Source organism: Rissa tridactyla, chromosome 13, assembly GCF_028500815.1.
Source record: "Rissa tridactyla isolate bRisTri1 chromosome 13, bRisTri1.patW.cur.20221130, whole genome shotgun sequence".
Lineage (NCBI taxonomy): Eukaryota > Metazoa > Chordata > Aves > Charadriiformes > Laridae > Rissa > Rissa tridactyla.
The window spans coordinates 7,488,173-7,509,025 of record NC_071478.1 but is presented as its reverse complement, the minus strand read 5'-3'; the positions used below and the strand labels follow the sequence as shown (position 1 = coordinate 7,509,025).

Sequence of the window (20,853 nt, the reverse complement as noted above, 5' to 3'; positions counted from 1 at the left end):
CTGGCTGGATATGCAGTGTCAGCTAACAGAAAACTCTGAAAATTCCCTTTATCTACTAATATCCTGCTAGTAAAGCCAATTTCGCATTGGTATCCCCTCCAACTGGATTCTGTTAACACAGTATATTTTGGCTCCAGCCAAGTGTTATCACAAGGTACAGAAATGAGATAAACAAACACAAGAAAGCTTTGCAAAGAGAAAGGTTTAACGATTTCATTGTTTGAACCCTTTGCACAACCCAGAGTGCGTAATGGTACACCTGTTGGGAATAAAAGATCTTACCTTATATGATTTATGCAAAACTAAATGCATTCATTTAGACCTCTGGTTCTTAAAGGAACCCTTGTAGGTCAATGAATTTTGATCTAGAATAGACACAAGTCTGCAAGTAAATCTTGAACTGTCTATGCAAATGCAAAGGCATCAGACCCTGATATGAGATATTAAAAAAAAAATCTTGATTCCCTCAGATATGGAATATAGAGAAGCAGCTGATGAATTCTTTCAAGAAATGAACAAGAAGATGTTAAGTCTGCCAGTAGACAGTTGTCTGTCATTTGGTACTGGAAGGCATCTATCTCAAAATAAAATTTGACCACAAAAGCCTTCCTTACGCACATTTCCAAGTCTTTAGAAGACAGATGCTCAAATATCTATTCCGTGTTCAACTCCACAGGTAATGAGGACAATTATTTCCCCCTCAGATCTGGAATGTAGCACGCACTTTCTGCTGACTTAACAGACTTTGGATCAGGAAATTGCTGGGCATGACCTCATTTGATATGAGCAGCAGTTTTACTCTTCAAAGGGGAAGAATATATTGAAGACTAGGACTTCCAGGAAATAATACTCATCTAATTATCTGCTGCAAACCACAGAATACTGTTCAAAGAAATGACTGCTGGAATTTCAACACCAAGATTCTGCACAGGAGAGGCAAAATTCACAAGTGGGATGGATATGTCTAACTCTTTTTCCAAATCCTGAGCTCTAACATTGATTAATGGTAGCACGTGCAGTTCCTCTATTAATTGCCACTTGGTCCTTTCTTATGTAGCTGGCAGCTTTGTGCTTTTCTCTTTCTTGAGGTTCAGCAGCACTTCCAAAATAAAGGCTCAGTGCCTACCTCACCTGTGAGCATAGGAAAAGTTCTCAGCGTGTACCTAAATCCCACAGAAAATAAAATGCCTACCTAAAAACAGTGCAGCTGAGATGTTGGAGACTTCAGTGAAATTTCTTGTTCGCTTGACTTCAGCAGGAATTTAATCCTAGGTTGTTCACTTGCAGGAGGGGGCCCTAACTGCTAAGTCTCAGTGCTCCCACTGTCCCAGCCTTGCTTTGCAGAAGTAATTATACCTTCACTGGGACAGAGGAAGGGAAGGAGACACTGCTTCCACAAATCACATTTGTGAGACAGGCAATGGGTGTGATTTCACAGGGAGCTGGGTAGCCCAAAACTGGTGCTATGACACTGAACAGAGCAAGTACATTTTAACCCAAGGCGTTTTTCTACACGGAAGTCTATACTTCATTTTTCTTAAATCTATCATTGAGACTATTGTTATTTTCCGTTTCTTCCTTGAAACCACAGGTTCTTACACTATTAGAGAAACAGCCAGTGAAATTAGTATCAGTCTCAGTCTAGTGAGGACCAAGCTACTTCGGCTTTAGCAGAAGGTGCTCAAGGCCCTCTAAAGTTGCTCTACAGCTTGCAAGTTAAGGCCATGTAATGGCAATTAGAAATGGGAAGGTAAATCTGCTTGGCTTTGTGTTACCAGCTGGTAGCCTGGAGGGAACCATGCATGACAGAAATTCATAATTTAAAGTCTGAGAGAGATTTTCAAAGTGGCAGCATCTTTTTCCTCTGTGTTAACTTTATAAGAACTGAAACTGTGTGATGTGTACAGACCATTAAATGAGGGCAAGATTTTAGCAAGTAGCCCTGTACAGCTATAAAATGGGGAGCCAGGACGGAGAGCACTCCTTTGCAAGTCTATCTGAGGCCTGGTATAGGTTTTCTCAGACCGCATACAGATCAGATGGAGAAATATGCTGAAGCAGTTTCTTACCATCGCCAATGGAACAATTCCAACAAGATCCTTCTGGCAGATGAAGATTTCAGACAAGGTTATGTCTGTTGTCCCCTTCCGAGGGTATTCCACCTGCCAGGTGATGGGCTGCGTTCCAGAAAGGCTGCTGAAACTGGCTATTTCAAAGTTCATCTGCACGACCTCATTGAATAAACTGTTACTTCTGAAAAGAGGAAAACAGGGAAAGGGAAGAACTATTACTTTTGCTGTAGAAGGCAAATGAAGTGAATCATATTAGTCACTGGAAAATGCAGCTATTTATATGCAGATATAACACAAGGCTTTTTTCAATCCACAACTTTTTCAGAGCGTACAAACGGGAATTATTCAAAATGTCAGCTGCTCTTACCATGAACACTATGCGGAGAGATAAAATCCAAAATATACTTATTCCATTACATTTTTTTTTATGATTTTGTAAGTATGATTCAACCCTACTGCAAGATGGATTTGACCCCGATCAACTAAAGTTAAGTCCAGTGCAGCTCATGAAGACCGAAGAGCCCAGAATTAGCGTAGCCAAAAAGAAAAAACAAGATTCATTGAATACGTCCACCATCAAAATCACATAAAGCCTTAGAAATGAAACTCAGTGTAACTGGAGTTCACGTATGCTGCATGTAAGCCATTAAAAAAATTAACATGATTAAACGGCAAAATGACAAGATTAGTTTAAACTTAGAGGTACGCTCTGTAAATTAAAAACGCAGGCAAGCCGAGACCAAATCAAAAGAACAAAGCTATGTCAGGTAAAATATACTACAAAGTCAGGAGGCATAAGTTAATTTGAATAACAAATATGAAAAGACATGCTGAAATTCTTTCCCTCGCATTAAATTTCTTTAACTACATCAGAAATAAAAAGAATATATGAAAGGAATTTGCCAGATGATCTGCTAGTTTAATGTTTTTTAAAAAAAGTACAAATTGTTTGCATTAGAAATTATACGTTAACTTTTCTGGAACTTTCCAAATGTCTTTCCACAGTGTAGAAAATCTTACTATTTCACAGAATATTACTTCAACCTAACCCCACGCTGTAATAATTTTAAAGTGAAGAGAAAGACAGGCATCTTCCTAGCTTCAGTAACCCAATTCCAGTTTCATCACACCTTTGGAAGCATTCATCACATAACAGCTTCAATTTTTCCTCTTTTTTTATGTACAATACACGAAGGCCCATTTCTGCGAAAATCCATCAAGAAGCGATCATGTACAAAGCACTTACATTCTCAAGTGCTAGACTTTCTTTTTACCTCTGAACAGAAATCACCATTTTTTACTACTTAAGACATATTCTGTGCTTTACTTTGCATGATTACTTTGAAAGCAAATGCGTTCCCCTGATAATTATTATTTTGATTATGGGTTTTCATTTGGATGGCTTACTCTGAAAAGTCTTAATGCTGCCTAATACTTTAAATTTATTTCCTTGCTGTTTTCTTGCTGTGTCAAAGTAGAGACATTGTAACACTTCTGCAAAAGTGGTATGCAACCTCTATGCATTTAAAGAGTGATTTTGGGTAGTAATGCGATAGATGGATGGGTTTCGCAATTCATAACTCAAGTCCAGCCTATTCCCATTTGAAGAGTTCCTGCTAAATAAATCTTACAGCTGGTAAATACAAGGCAACTGCGATAACTGTAGTTTACACACTTCTGGGAGATCTCAAAATGAATACATACTGGATTGAACTTTGTAATTTATCTGAAAGCATGATTATATGCAAAGATACCTGAATCACCTGAGCTACGGCGTTCATTTAGCTGTTAAAGGCACCATTATGCCTTAGATTAATGACACCTGAAATGCCATTATTTTCACCATTTCTAGATCTGATGCTTAGTAACTGACAGAGAAAAAGTTTTTACACGTGATTGACTATCTCAGTGCTTTCACTTACGCTAAATAGAGAATAAATTTTTGCACACACCAGAGCTGTTCCAAGAGATAATATATGTCAGGAAAGTTTTCCTGATCAAGAAGCCTACACTTCTCTAAATAGCCTCTGAGCAGATGTGAAATGTGTAGCTTTACAACAAAAGCCCCACAACTGTGCTGGTAGGATCAGAGAGCTCTAGGTGGGAAGCTGTAGGTGGGAAAGAGCTCATTCCCAGCCAGCCCACTGATTCCTGATGCACGGACTTAGGTGAGGGCTGATCACTTCCTTAAGGCTCACCACACTTTGATTCACAACACTGGATTTTCCCTGGTCCTTCAGACCATTTCTAAGAGTTGCCTGGTGTTCTGCTCAGGAGCTGCCCATACTGTCTACCTGCAGCGCACGCTCGAGCCTGGCTTTGAGCTACCCAGGGGAAATACCCAGAACAAAATCTCTGGGCATGCTGTTTCTAGGTAGCATTTCACGGCACACTTAACTGCAGCATGGACAGACCACAGCCTGCTGCAGCTGGCCTTATCTAGGTATCCACACACCCTTGTAACAATGGCCTGTGATTGAAAAAGGGCAGTGTGAGGTCACTACAACTTTTCTACAAGATTCCTGAGATCACCTGCAGCATGAACCTTAGTTCAGGCTGGCTACCGTTAGCATGCACACATGCAGAAGCATTTGGGAAGTTCTCCTGGGATCCTGTTGCAGGCAAGGACTAGTCAGCTCTCAGTGTAGACATAGTTATTTTAAGTTACTGTCTCAGTATTCCTGTATTTCATACATCTATATATATATCCTTTAGTTTTCACATGAAGGGATTCTTCTTTCATTCCAACCTAATAATACGTAGAGGACTCTAGTACATCTTTTGGATTTTATATTTTAAGTCCATGATGCTCAATGACTTTGATTATCGCAACCAAAGCAAATGTCAACATTTTTTCATCTCTTATGCACACACATACACATCTGGGGAACTACATGGCAAACTGCACAACTGTAATGTAAGCCGCACTTGACTGCTATTGCCTCGGTCGCATTCTCAGCAATATTATCTACACTGGAGCCACAAACCACAGCCTGTATCTCTGAGCAGCACTGAACTCTACCACAAACAAGTCTGACATAAACTGACTGACTTCCTCCCAAATGTAGAATCATCAGAATCACTTTTCCACCACTGTTACATCTGTCACCGTGTGATCTTGTAGGACTAAAACAAGACTTATACGCCGTCTGTTGCAGTGGGGCTCGAGGGTCATACACTCCTAAATCTCTTCTCCATTCCACTGTAGACAGTATCTCAACTTTGCTCATGAGGACTGAAGGACAGGCTGTCTGACACACGCACAAGGTCATATGGGAGACTGGGACAGGGTAAGGAACCGATCTGTGTTTTTTCCAAATCTCTTGTTAACCACTGGCCCATCATTCTGGTACTGATGGAAATGGGAACCATGGCACTTGATTCTAGTCTTAAATCGTCTCCAGTGTACGCATCTTAAATTTCAACATTATTCTGCGCATGAGGCATATTTTTGATAATTGGTGAGCTATTCTGTGAAAAAAATCACTGCTATCACCTTTTACAACACTGCCTCAAAACCACCTGCTTAATTTGGATTTCCAGTTCTCACCAAGCGCTTGGTACCACTCATTGAGCTATTTAAGCCAAGTATCTTCTTGACCTATGACAAGAACAGGCTGCTTCTTTCCAGGGTATTAAGCTGTAGTGGTGGAGAGATACAAAAACTGGTACAAAAAGTCCTTCACAGAATTCTGTAAAGCATTGCTAAAATATTTCTTCTGTAAAATATGTGATACAAAAATGTCCCAAAACATGCATGATGTAAGATAAAGGTTTTACTGGCACATTTTCAGGATGACCTGCATAATTATTTCAACGCCTGCATTTGTGAGTAATGCACCTATCTCCTTCCACAGCAATAACGCCTTTATACAATGTCACACTATCATCAGAATCCTCCTTCTCTCTTCATACAGAAGAAACAGAGAGATGATCAACAGCTGGGAAAGCATCCACTTGAAAAAAAAAATATGCCTTCAGAGACGTGTAATGGCTGAGAAAAAAACTTCTCATGAAGCACATTTAATGTTCAGAGCTTGTTCACTGACTGAAACAGCAATTCCTTAATATCTAACATTTAGAACTGCTCAGCAGCCGGAACAGCAAGTAATTATAAAACTTTTCTGAAGTACACAGCACGTAGTGATTACAAATGAAGCTTCATGAAGGCAGGGCTTCTAAGGAATTGCTCTGGGGTGGATATATGAGTCTAATTTGACGGGATTGAGAGTTCCCCTGGGCCAGTTCACTCCTTGGATTTATTTTAATTTATAAATATGCTAATCATTCAGGGCTAGATTGGGCCACGCGCCTGCACAAGGGAGTAAGAACTCCCTTTGATCTGCTAAACAGCCACTCCGGGTCTGGGTCTGAGCGCACAGGCATAAGCGAGGAGCACTGAACCCGTAGCCACTCCTTTGCTGGAGCAGATGGGCAATGATTAGGTGCTACTTATTGGTTACAGCAGCTGAGCCAGCAAGTTAGTGATGGGGTTAGTAATTTACTACTGGCATAGGCCAGCAGTAAATTAATACCCCAGGAGAATGAGGAGGAACTGTGCTGCAGAGCTGTGTGAATGTTCTGAGGAGCAGTTTTAGAAAAAGAGGGTGGAACGGAAATATTCTGTTAATGGAAAGATAATAAAAAATGCATAAAAGGCAAACCAGAAGTGACATAGGGAGACACTGCCATGGAACTCACCCACTCTTGCTAACTATATGGACGGAAAACACATTTTTGATATCAGCTTGTGTTAATTTAACCAGGATTTTTGATTTTTGAATATTTTTGAGTACAATATTAAGCATACCTTTGCATCTACTTATTGATCATTCAAACCTTCAGTGCCCTGAGAAACATTTACCCTTGGAAGGAGATTTTTCTTATATGGATACCCAGGACTGGCTGTATCAAAAGCTGTACTTAACCCCCTTTTCAACATAGGGGATTTAAGACATGGGATCATGTATACACAACCCACACATAAGCCCATGGATAGACTCATACTGTGGGTAATACCACAGATGCTAGAATGCAAAATAGATGCTGTTTCGCTGCAGAGGTCTAGTAAGAGGTGGAATGATGTTAAATCTGTCAATGCTGAAATGGCTTGTACTGGCCACGCGTGGCCAGGGCTCAGCTGAGCCCAGACACAGTGAATCGCAGGCCCAGTGCTGCAAAGCCTTTCACAGGGTGCAGTGGGAGAAGGCTGGCAGATAATTACTAAGAAAAGCAGTGCAGAGATCTCAGCTGCTGTTAAGATCCATAAACAAACAGAAATCTTTGTTGAATGCCTGTCTACATGTGCGGACCAGGAGTCTCTGATGAGAGATTTCAAAGTGTTGGGTTATTGCACTGAGTAATAGAGCAGTTTAGACTCTTAAATGAGTGAATCTTAGGACTGCTATGGGCTAAATCAATAATTTCGATTTATTACAGTGGCTCTCAAAAGAGAAATTGTAAAAAGCCTAGATTAAAAACATTTTTTAGTCATCTTTTATTCCAACAGATTTGTACTGAAAGTGCCTAGGGATCCAAGTATACTTCGACCTGCTGAAAATTTAGCAACTCCCTCTCTTTAATGCTATCTAGTTTGACAGTGACATCTTAATGCAAGATCAGCACTTACTAAATGACATAAAAAATCAAAAAGAGTACAAACCCCATTCTCCCTCAGTTACACTGTACATCTTACTCTTCACTAAAATTAATGTATTGAGGTGTGTTACTACCATGTACAGAGACAAACTCTCATCAAACGCCAGTGGTCAAACTGGACCTCAGAACAATCTGTACTTCAGCCCACTTAGATGTATACAGCAGTGCCTCTTCCCATTTTAGAAAAGACAATAACGGGGTACAGGACATAGTTCCTCTATTCCTGCTATTTTCAATTTCTTGCTCCTCCTACACCTTCTCCTAACCACATTTGATAACTGGGCCATCTTCAATGGACACACCCCAGGATCAGGATGAATCACAGCAATTTATAAAAAAATTAGCAAAACACAGAGATCAGAACCTGATCTGGAAATGCGACTCATGATGACTTTAAAGATGATTAAATTATGTGGGCAGTTCTTTACACATCAATTTGCTTACATAGTCAGCACTCAATGCTAACAAAGGGCGGGTCATTAGCAATCCGGGTTGCTTTGAATCAGACGCCAATGAGCTAAATGTTGTAATATCCACCACTGGGACCTTGAGCCACCCATCTGCCTTCTGAAAGACTTGATCAAATGCAGTACAAATGCTTAATATAGGTTTCTTTCAGCAGGTCCTTAATAAGAGCTGTTACAAAGGTAATCCCTTTGAAAAACTGTGGAAAAGATGTGGTAATTAAAGAAGAATGCCAACTACTGGAGACAAAATGCAGTTTAAATTTCTTATTTTGCAATGCTAACCTAGCTTTCATCTTTAAACCATAAAACCAACAGAAGAGAAAGCAAAGGATGATCTATTTTGGCAATTAACAGATAGGGAGGGCATAATTTCATGGAAAACTACCACATTAAAAGTATTATGAAGGTCTTCAAAGGAAAATATCCAGGGTATAACTTAGAAAACTCTCGAGCAACATAACATAATATACATGTATATCTTCAAAGGGATGATATCATACTATACTTGATTTCTTCACACAGTCCAGATGAGAGTTAGATTAGTTAATAAGGTTTCTTAGCTTTCTTGTCATAAACTGTGATATAAAACATAGCTTTTTGATTAAGGTATTGGACTGAGACAGAAAATCTCATTTCACTTCCCAGCTCTTCCACAGCATCCTTTAATGACCTCAGGCAAGACATGAAGATACAGATCCTTACAGCTAAAATAAAATCAATAGGAATTAGGCATCATGGAGCTTTAAAAAACCTCTGGTGTCTGTCTGCTACTTTAGGCACCTGAGTACAGTACCTTGTACAGTACCTCTCAGCTGGGTTCAACAACGTGCCATGTGGGAAAGAGTCAGAAAACCACTCCTGGTTCAACTGCTGCATTATGCTGAGAGGCTCCACTTGCAAGGGGAATTCTTAGCTGACAAAATACGCACCGTGTGGGTGGCATGAGGTAGGATGAGCCTGGGGTGTGATCCTCCTGTGCCTTTATTTGCCAGCTGAACAAGGTGAATAATAACTTTTTCTTGTAGTCTCAGAAAAAAATTAACAGTATGTGGTGTCTATCTGACCTCTCTGTACAAGCCTTGCCCACAGATGCTAATCTCAGTGATGTTAACTGCCATCCTAGAACAAACAGCAAAAGTTATGCTGCTAATTAGAGTATAGAAAAACAGAAATGCTCCTCTCTTGGACAGGCAGAAAGCTGAACGAGACAGTCCCTAAAGGAGGGAGACCTGACTGGGGATCTCAATAACTCACCAATTTCTTCCTTCTATGCAGAGCATTTTTTTAGAGTCACTAATCACCCATAAATGCTGCAGTCAAGATAGCAGGCTCATTAGTCTTCTCTGATGCTACATCACATCCAGGCACAAGGTAGATGAGATTGATTTTTCCCTCTTCCCAAAGGAAGCAGGTGTGTGACCCTCTGTCTCAGACTGGTGCCATCGTATAAAGACTACGTGCAGATCCCAGTACTGAGCTATCATCATCTCCCACCTTCACTACATTTTCCATTCAGTTTGCGCAAGATATTAGTCTGCTAATGTCTTCATTGTAATTTCAGATACCAAAATACATAGGCAGATTGGTCAAGAAATAAGCTTTCACAGTGATTCATCATCTCTTCCTGCCTCTGAGAAGGACATTTTCTACTGAGAATTCATTCAGCACTGGAATCTCTCCAGAATCACTGTAAGTAAGCAGTATTTTCCTCTTTTGGAGACAGCAAATATGTAAGCACTAAAAATCTTCCGAGAGACATGACTGGAAAAGAGACCGTGAGCAAAGATTTTCAGAGAGATTCACTCCAAGACCAGTGTTTTCAAAAGGAGAAAGGAAGTCAGAATCATTCCGATCATCAGCATTAGATTATATGGCTCTTTCAGCCTGCTAAAAGCAGCAAGATGAGATCAAATACACAAAAACATGTTTTATCATTCACTTTTAATTGTTTTCTTCAGTAGTTTGGGAGTAGCCAGTGAAACATATTCAGAGTCAGGAGAACCCCTTTGAAAAAGCAGCCTATATAATTGATTTTCTGATTACAAATACCTTGCATGTGTGTTTTATTCCATTTATAAGCAAAGATACCCCTGGAATTGATACAGAACAAGGTATTCAATTTTCTAAATCCACTTATGAGTTGGACTCAGCCTCCTCTTTCAGTCCGCATTTGTGGCTGCCATTCATACCAAGCCCTACTTGCAGGAACTACAATGAAGCATGACTCAAGAGACAGGTCACCAATTTTATGACCGTGCACTCCCAGGTGCCAAACTAGTATTCTCTGGGGGGGGGGGGGGGGGGGGGATATAAAAAAATCAAGGTACCCACAATTAGCAATGAGATTTTGAAAATACGATCAAAATGGCACAGAGATGTAGAAGGGCCTGGTTACTGGAGTAGCCCCAAAGAGGCTGCCCCTTCCAGTGAAGATGTGTCAGCTGCTGTTGACACGAGCAGTTGAGTTCTTTAATAACAGGTTACTGATACTGGACTGTACCAGACACTTGTGGTCTCAAATGACACAGTGATCAAAGAAAGGGATGCAGCCTGACTGCTCATTGCTATGCATAACATGCCTCCAGGTATTGCTCACGCAGATGTAAGTGTATCAGGCATTTGCACCTGTTTTGAAACAAACTGAAGATGAAACTGCATTATGAATCAGGTGGCAAGACAAATCACATTTATACGTAACTGCATATGTAAATCAGATGTGTGATATGCACATCTAATTTACAAGTCAGGTGTCTTACGATTCCAGTTCCTATAGTTTTTACTGTGGGATTTTTTTACTGCTCTGCTAGCTTATCTGCTTTTGGGCTAGGCTTGAAATTCCAAAAACATCTGCGCATAAAGATCCCCATTCCTTTTCAACAGGGTAGCTGCACTTACCTACTGGAAAAACACCTAGAAAGCTAACCATTCACCAGGCATGTAAAATTGATAAAATATCTGCATTTCATAGAGGCAATGGATGTAAAGAAAGCACACATTTAATGGCATAGTAAAGGAAAGAACCCATATAATCAAGTGTTGAATATTATGGTGAAACAATGAAGGAAATAACCCAAAGGTGATCTAAAGTAGTTTTTCAAACTTGCTGTCCATGAACAAAGTTCATGGGGCAATGAAAAGTCAAGCTTGTGGGTGACAGCCCCATGCTCTCCCCTACATTCCATTTGGGTGCAATTGCAGCCTCTCAAGTTCGAGCGCACAAAGAAAGTAAAGGGATTTTTCAGATCAGAAGCAATGATCAACAGCTGGTTGGTGGCAGCTATCTGAAGAGACCTCCAATGTAGCTCAAGAGCTTTTCTAGGTGTCTGTGAAGCTGCCTGAAGAGAGAGTAAAGGATCTTGAAATGAGCTGCATCCTTTGAGAAATAAGCTCAACAGCTGCAATTTCAGCACAGAGCAAACTCAGTTTGTGTGGAGTCCCTCGGCCCAGAGGCTGCAGGGAATTGAATAATACTGTGTACACTCTAGAGCTAGAGAATATCAGCCTGGGGAAGGTGGAGAAGTAGTTTTATTTCTAGAAAGTCAATATATTTTTGCAAGCTTCACTAAGGAGCAGTCTGCAGCAGGAATATATTCCTTTTCTGCAGTCTCAGGTCATGTCTCCCCTTATTAGTATTTGTAGAATATATTATATACTCTTTTAATCCTACTCTTTTCTTGCAAATTCTCTTTAATGTTGTATGCTGCTCACATGGTATTCACTATGCTAAAGTAAAATACAATTAGGGTAAAGCAAAACCCCAAACTAGTATTGGGAAAAGATAGTCTGAGCAGTAACAGTAGGATAAATATTGAGCTCAGCTGAAACTCCATGGAAATGGGAATGACATAGGGGAAAGTTGACAGGACAGCAGTCAGGTACAGTGGTCTGATTCAGATCTACTGGATATCTGCAGGTATACTTACACTTTAGGACACTGTCCTGGATAATTGTAAAGACTGGTCCACTCTAAATACATACGTCCAGAAGTTATCATCACAATGCTGAGTAATACTATTTTGTTCTTTCCCAATCTCTGTAAACTGCAACTATGCACAGTATGATCTTGCAAGGTCAAACCTGCAAAGGAACACTTTGCCGTCTCTCGGCATAGCTTTGCTGCTGTGCATTGAGAGTTTATAGTATTAAACTATGACAAGCACTGTAAAACCAAGGCCGTGCATGGAGAAGTGTGAAGGACAAGAGCATGGGGGGAGTTTTGTAAATGTTGCTCACTTACGCCTTCCATCCCTCAATTCACTATTTCGGCATCGTCAGGTTGGCCTTTAAGTGGTGAACATTAAAAAAACAAAAGTTTAGATACCCAGAAAGAACACACATTTAGTACCCCTCAACATACATTTTGCAAGCAGTTCACCAAATCTGTCCTCAAAAGATATGAAAGGAAAAAAACCCAACCCAACATCAGAAAAGTGTAGGATAAGGTGCACGCTGACATTAACCAAAGAACTCCACCGAGATGGAGTTCTCCACCGAGAACTCCGCCGAGATGGCCAAAGCCCAGCTAGAGCTAAACCTGGCTTCTGTTGTCAAGGACAACAAAAAAAGTTTCTATAAATATATTAGCAATAAGAAGAGGACTAAGGATTATCTCTGTCCTCTAGTAGATAGGGCCGGCAACATAGTGACCAAGGATGAGGAAAAGGCTGAGGTACTTAATGAAGTCTTTGCCTCAGTCTTCAGCAGTAGGACCAGTTGTTCCCTGAGCACCCAGACCCCTGAACTAGAAGACAGGGATGGGGAGCAGAATGAAGCCCCCGTAATCCAAAGGGAAACGGTGAGGGACCTGCTTCAGCACCTGGAGGTGCACAAATCTATGGGGCCGGATGGGATCCACCCAAGGGTATTGAAAGAGCTGGCGGAGGTGCTCGCCAGGCCACTTGGTATCGTTTATGAGCAGTCCTGGACAACCGGGGAGGTCCCAGCTGACTGGAGGTTAGCAAATGTGACACCCATCCACAAGAAGGGCTTGAAGGAGGATCTGGGGAACTACAGGCCAGTCAGTCTGACCTCGGTGCCTGGGAAGGTCATGGAACAGATCCTCCTCAGTGCCATTACACGGCACATGCAGGAGAACAGGGTGATCAGGCCCAGTCAGCATGGGTTTGTGAAGGGCAGGTCATGCCTATCAAACCTAATATCCTTCTATGATAAGGTGACCCACTTAGTGGATGAGGGAAAAGCTGCGGATGTTATCTACTTGGATTTTTGCAAAGCTTTTGACACCGTTTCCCACAGCATTCTCCTGGAGAAACTGGCTGCTCATGGCCTGGACAGGTGTACTCTTCGCTGGGTAAAAAACTGGCTGGATGGCCGTGCCCAGAGAGTGGTGGTAAATGGAGTTAAATCCAGTTGGTGTCCAGTCACAAGTGGTGTCCCCCAGGGCTCGGTGCTGGGGCCGGTTCTCTTTAATATCTTTATCAATGATCTGGATGAAGGGATCGAATGCACCCTCAGTAAATTCGCAGATGACGCTAAGCTGAGCGGGTGTGTTGATCTGCTTGAGGGTAGGTTGGCTCTGCAGAGGGATCTGGACAGGCTGGACCGATGGGCTGAGACCAATGGTATGAGGTTCAACAAGGCCAAGTGCCGGGTCCTGCACTTGGGTCACAACAACCCCATGCAGCGCTACAGGATTGGGGCAGAGTGGCTCGAAAGCAGCCCGACAGAAAAGGACTTGGGAGTGTTGGTTGATAGCCGGCTGATTATGAGCCAGCAGTGTGCCCAGATGGCCAAGAAGGCCAACAGCATCCTAGGCTGTATCAGGAATAGTGTGGTGAGCCGGACTAGGGAAGTGATCATCCCCCTGTACTCGGCACTGGTGAGGCCCCACCTCGAGTACTGCGTTCAGTTTTGGGCCCCTCACTACAAGAGGGACATTGAGGTGTTGGAGTGTGTCCAGAGAAGGGCTACAAAGCTGGTGAGGGGTCTGGAGGACAAACCTTATGAAGAACGACTGAGGGAGCTGGGGTTTGTTTAGCCTGGAGAAGGGGAGGCTGAGGGGAGACTTTATCACCCTCTACAACTACCTGAAAGGAGGTTGTAGAGAGATGGGGGCTGACCTCTTCTCCCTGGTGACAAGTGATAGGACGAGGGGAAACAGGTTCAAGTTACGTCAGGGGAGGTTTAGATTAGATATTAGGAAACATTTTTTCACTGAAAGGGTTATTAAACATTGGAATAGGCTGCCCAGGGAGGTGGTGAATTCACCATCCCTGGAGGTGTTTAAAAAAAGGGTAGATGGGGCACTTAGGGACATGGTTTAGAAGTGGCTCTTGTCAGGGTAGGTTAATGGTTGGACTCGATGATCTTAAAGGTCCCTTCCAACCTCAACAATTCTATGATTCTATGATTCTATGAGATGGGGAAAATGGTAACGCAGCGCATCTGGCACTGAGTAACAACCAAACTCCCCATTATAAAGAAGAGGGAAGTTTCCTCAAGTAAGGTAGAGGCAATATAGGCTAGATGGCAATAAAAAAGGAAGTTTTAGCTCACTCTTTATATCTTTTTCTTTCCCCTGAAGGGGTAAAGAGGGAGAGGAAGCTGCAGGAGCCGTCTTAGATGAAGAATCTCCGTTTTGAGTCACAGTGGAAAATCCTAAAATGCCAGCAGTGTTTGCCAGGATGTTTTATTTCACTTTCCCTCCTTCTTCCCTGTCTGTTTTCCCCTTCTTTTTCCCTTCCCTTTCTTTCTCCATGTTTAAAACAAAAACGTCTGATGGGGAGAGCTGATGCTAGTGAATATCCTGGGGAAATTAGACAAATACGTGACCAACTTCTTCAGCCTGAAACTATAAACCAGCTCTTACTCAAATTTACAAAAATCATGGACCCCAGGGCTTTCAGCACCTGTAGCTCTGGATGTCTGATGGACAAACCTTTGTTTTACGGTTCATAAAGCAAAACTTAACAACGCTGCCTTCTTAATACCATCCACAGCTCTCACTCACTGTAAATTTAAAAAGAAGCTTATTAAAAGCGGAACCAACATAAATATTGGAGGTAGATCCATTACACTTCATGATACAATTATTTGGTGCCTAACTCCCGTAGTTCACTTCTCCTGTTCAAGGATAATAAAAGGAAAAATGTCCCCATGACATTCAATGGCAGAAATGTCATTGCTGAAGTGCCTATGATGTGCAATTAACATTTTTAAGGAGTCCTTTAAAAGGATACTGTCAAGGCTGACAGATTCGAAATTACACCAACTATCTATGTTTGGATTTCTGCATAATTCAGCATCTCCCTAGCAAGTTCACCCTTTCACTTCTGGATATTTATATGTTTCTTTCTTCCTATGTCTACTGTACTGAGGGGACCATATGTATTAATCATTGACTTCTCCCCCATTGCTACATTATAATGTTGTCTTACAATTGCAATCATCAGAGTTTCTATCCAAAAAGTTGTCTTTTTTTAATGTTCTGCTTTCCTCAAGCAAGTTGTAATTTTCACAATAAAAACTACTTTGGTTTGGAGCAAAATATTAAGTTGTGAGGCAAAAGCAGTTCAGTGTCAGGGTGGAGTTAAAAAAAAAATAAAATAAAGCCATTCTGTATTACTAATGAAGACATTGTCACCAGCAGGATGGAGTCTTCAGGTCTTGACTTGGCGTGTTTGCATGGAGAAAAGAAGTCCTGGATCTTTCCTTCTTGGCAGTCATATCTGACACTTCTGCTTAATAGAATGAAAAAGCAGGAAAATACAGAAGATATTTGCTATAGTAGAAAAACTATCTTTAAGCAAAAGTTTCCAGGAGATGCCAGCTACTTTTCAAAGATTTCATTGGACGACAACTGAATGTTTGTATTTGCAGCTAAAATGTTTCTTCTAAGAGCTGATAGCGGACATCAGTTTTCAGGCAGAGTGCAGACGTTCCTGTCTGACTGTCAGGCACATGAAGAGCAACGTGTCCTCAATATTTCAAGAAGACAAATGAAGGAGACACGATCCTAATGTTAAATGGCCTGTGAGAAAAGCAAGTGCCTACTCAACTGACAAAATACTTACAGATAAACTCCAAGAGCAACTTTGAAGGGATGGTTCTGACATCTCTGGTTCTGTCCAAATCTGGTTTTTCCCTACGGCACCTCAATTAGAAAATAGCTATGTCTAATTTGCTAGGAAATCTCAGTTTCAAGGTTGCTAAATCAGGCCCTGACTCAAAGCAAGAAAACACAATGGATTTTGATGAGGCTTTTGAGAGATGTCATGCTTTATAGAGGTGACTTTCCATTGCTAGGAAAAAAATTTCATCTTAACTTGACCCCCAGGAAGAGCGTAGGAGTGCTAGCGGGAACCATAGGCTGCAAGATATCAAAATACTCTCTAAACAACAGTGACTTTTTTACTGTGGAAAGTAATAAACAAGAGTCTAGCACAGAATCTCTCTACGCACCATATAGTTACGCATTTGTCTCTCAGCCCAAAGCAAAGATTTAAAAATCTACTGTGATTTTTTTCCATGCAACCATTACTGACTTTTTATACCCTTCTTTCTATGCCTTTCTGCACTAGGTGAATCAAAATGGGTTTCTACAAATAGTTATAACAAATGACATTTAGGGGACATCATCAAAAAAAAAGGAAAAAAGATTCTAAAGAACAAGCCTTCCCTTTGTTATTGAAATCTTCAACAACATTAGTCTCCGCTCCTGCTCTTTGCTGACTTTCAACACTTTGCTTGATCAGACAGGTGGAATTAGACTGATGAAAAAGTCCAGTTTTCCAAGGCTCTGGAGAAATGCAAAGCCAATAGCAAAAGCTCATCTGCACACACAGTGTATGCCTGCGAATCAGCGGTGCAACGCTTGGTGAGATAAGAAAGAGCACAAAGAAGCAGGAGTAACCATGTTCACACGGAACACACAAGTTTAACACAATGTACCTGTGACAACACTATGTCTTATGAACTCATAATCTGTCATCAGCAGGCTGATGGCAGCGCAGATCTGAAATAGCTATTTGGGATGCATGGGAAGAAGTAGTGGAAATTAATGCTTTGCAGTCACGTGGGGTGAAATTCACCACTGTGTGAATTCGTCCTACACAAATCCACGTACCAGAGCTGAACTCCGAGAGTCAGACTGCAGACAAGGAGAATGTCTGCTGCCTCACTCCCCAGTCACAGATAGGCTTCCTTCTGCTGCTTCAATCTAACCAGTAGATAAGTAAGTCCAATTAGTTTAATTTCAAAACGAAAATTAAGAGTTATCTTCTCTCTAAGTAAAAATGGAGCAAGAAAAGAGTAGAAATGCAATCCTACAGGGAAATACTCACAAAAGCGTACCTTATCAGATTTACAGCCCTCTTCTCCATGAAGGTACTTGCAGGAGGTGATGAAGCTTGATGAGATTTGCAGGGGTGAGTGCCACGTGCTCAGCTTCTTTGCCAGTTTCTAAGGGTGAAGTTTATTTTCAAAGAACTGTCCGCATCCCACTCTGTACTTTACACTATAGACGCTCTGAAACGGTGTGAGTTTCGTACATGGTTTCCTTCATTTTATAAGCAAGATCTGATCTGGATCAGTAGTTGCTAATAATCTTTCTACTAAATCTCTGGATCTCAAATCCTATCAATTTGTCCATCAGCCATCTCTTGGCCCAATCTGCCACCCTCTAATACTGCCTCAACTACTTTTGCAGAAAGCAAAAGCTTGATGCCAGCAGAGACTTTAAAAATGACAGATGTCATTAACAAACCCCTCCTTTAACCCCAAGTCAGAGGACCTGTCCTGAGGAGCGCGAACGGCCACGGTACTGTGGATTGCCAAAGTGCCACAGCTCAGCTGAGTCCCAGCAGTTCATCTTGCCACGCTGTTCAACTGGGATAATTTATACCTTTGTCGGTATGTTAAGAAATCCTCTTATACCTGTTAATTGCTCCTGTATGAGAATAGCAACAAAACAGAATCCACAGGTGTGTGAATGTCAGATAAGTGACAATTCTTAAAGACAACCATTAGACGTCTGTCAGCCCAAGCTGTGCTATACTCTCATCTGAACTGCAATGGGAAAATGCACATAAACTGTATGCAGAGAAAATCCAAGAACGCTGTCGTGAATTCTTATTTGATAAAGCGGGCTTGCAGGAGCAATATGAAAAAAAGGTTAAAAGGGGGAAAGATGACAGCCAACTAGACCGGGTGGTCCTGGAAATTAACAGCACAAATATAAAGGAGTTTGCCCCTTCCAGCCTCTTCCCAGCTACGGATCCTTAATCTAGTTTGATTTTCCTGGGGTGGCAATCTGTCAGATGCATCCCCTTCAGAACAAGATTATAAAAGGAGTGAATCATGGACACATTATTATTCCCCTCAGCATGTGGCACTTTTTCTTTAAATACAGAAACCATAGTGTGCAGGAAATGATCCATCTATTAAAATTTGTGTCAACATCTCTCAAAGCTCTTGAAGCTGTACAGTGAATACTGCTAACCATTCTCCTGTGTCTGAAAAATCAGTATGATGACAACACTGAAATATGTTGCATGCGACACTTTGGTCCTGACCTTACTTTCACTCAAGTCAATCGTCGTTCTGCTTTTGATTTTGATGGGATTGGGGCCACTGTTCCATTGTCACCTCTCTTGTACCCTCAGGCGCCCTCTCCAGCAGCACTGTCAGCTTAGAGAAGCCAGGGCAATTTCAAAGTATTTTCTGATGCCCAAGGCAAACCAAGAGATGACCTTTTCCACCAGCAGAGAGCTGCATATAGGCTGCTATTGAATATTCCACCAACTGTAATGCTCTGCTCACAGAGATGGCCCGGCTCCACTGTGTGTGAGATGGGTTTTCCTTTTGCCATCCCTTTCCTTGCCCTAATTCAATGAATTGGGGTGACAGTCTGATTCTCCTCTGTTCTGCCCCTTTCTTGTTACCTCCACCTGGGACATGACCTGTGCTTTAGCATCACTTGGCAGAGTATTCAGCATCAGGCTGCAGAGAACTGGACAACAAGCAGTAACCCATTCTTTGGGTTGTGAGTGTCCATGTTTGGCCATGGAAAGTAAACAAGTTCATGCCCAAATTTTTTTGGTCACAAAACAAGAAAATAGTTGTAGCTGAAGTGACCTGAATCATTCAGGTTACCTGATAGACCCTTATCGATACAGTCTCTCGAATATCACAACAGAAATGCAGGTGTTGTTGGTTCAATGGAATTCATGCTTAAATCCCTGAGCAAGAACTTTCACTTTCAGTGATTTTAAATTCTGGCTAATGCAGAGATAAAATCTCTGTAGAGCAATCTGACATTAACAGCTGAATTTCCAGGGGTGTTCAACTCCGCTGCTCTGGTGTGGGAGCAGTGCTAAGCCAACATGGCACATACAGAACTGTCAAATATGGCTTATAAATGGCTGCAAACATCCTACTGTTACTGACTGCAGAATATACATTTTGTATCAGAAAGAAAGAGTTTAATGTATTCTGGATGGGATGGTTTTCAGAGTCTGTTATACATTCTAAACACGCTCATATCTACATGACATTCAATCTAAAAGACTTTTTTAATGGACAAATATTTTCTTAATAATTTTCAGCAGCACTGCCAACTCTTCCAAGAATTACATTTCACTATGAAGTTAGCTTTTATTTTTGCAGATAGGATGTCTGTGCTACCCAGTTCTTTCTATAAAGAGACTTGGCCTTTATGACTAATTTAAAGGGTTTCCCAAAGCAGATGGAGCGTTTTGATTACAGAAAAAGGGATTTACAGGAATACTGAACTCCAACTATTCAAATACAAAGACAAAATTGTGTCTAAGACAATAGTGGGAAGTAAGAGGTGCTCTAGGCTATTGGAGATTGTCTCTTCATCCTCAGTAGATGTCACATAATGTAAATTGACATTATTTCCTGACATCACGGGATTTTTATTCAATTCCTCTTGCTGATGATCTAGTTCAGAGAATGAAAATGTCTTGGTGAAACGGAGAGAGAAAGGGAAGAGAAAAACCAGAGAATATCTTAGCTGGCTGTATTAAGTTATTGTACACTTCCACTATGCCAGCAGATAAAAAAAAGGCTTCTGGAATTATTGATGTAATTTACTGGCAAGCACAAAAACATCTGTGACAAGCCAAAGAACTGAGAACATTGAATTTGTGAATGAAACACTGTATGTATGTGTGTGTGTACTTCCATTGTGGGAAGTAATAGACACGAAGAAAACATGTTGGACAGGCTGAATTTGTCAAGCTTAAATTACACCTGCTTCCCTTCCCCGTTCTCAGTTCTCAAACTACACATCAGACTGACGTTATCCTTAGCTAGCCAAGATGTACCGTCAGCCTCCCATGATATTAACCACACAACCCGGTCCCTTTCCACGCAGGGGAACGTTGCCAAAGGGGATTCAGATCGTCTTCTATTCACAGATACATTCTCCTTGCTCACTTGCTGCCCCTTTCTCTCTCCCTACATCAAAGCTGTGGTAACTGGCCCTGGGTGAAGCGGCAGGCGGCTCCGTTAGCTGTATGCTGTTGGCTTACAGAAGTAGCACGTGGTCTAGTGTTAAGAGTCTGTGTCAAAGCCCTTTCTGGGGTCATGGACTAACTGTATGATCTCACACCAGCCATTTGTCTTGCCTGTCCTTCTATTAAGCCTGTCAAGAGAACTGGCTCAACAGAAGA

General features: G+C 41.4%; 1 protein-coding gene across 3 annotated transcripts in view; it reads right to left on the bottom strand.

Annotated features, from left to right (window-relative positions):
* Positions 1 to 20,853, bottom strand: part of TMEM132C (transmembrane protein 132C) — a 222,453-nt gene that overhangs the window by 54,330 nt on the left and 147,270 nt on the right. For all 3 annotated transcript variants that reach the window (XM_054220006.1, XM_054220005.1, XM_054220007.1), the window contains one exon: positions 2,070 to 2,253. In XM_054220006.1, the coding sequence (XP_054075981.1) occupies positions 2,070 to 2,253 (184 nt within the window). The remainder of the gene's footprint in view (positions 1 to 2,069; positions 2,254 to 20,853) is intronic.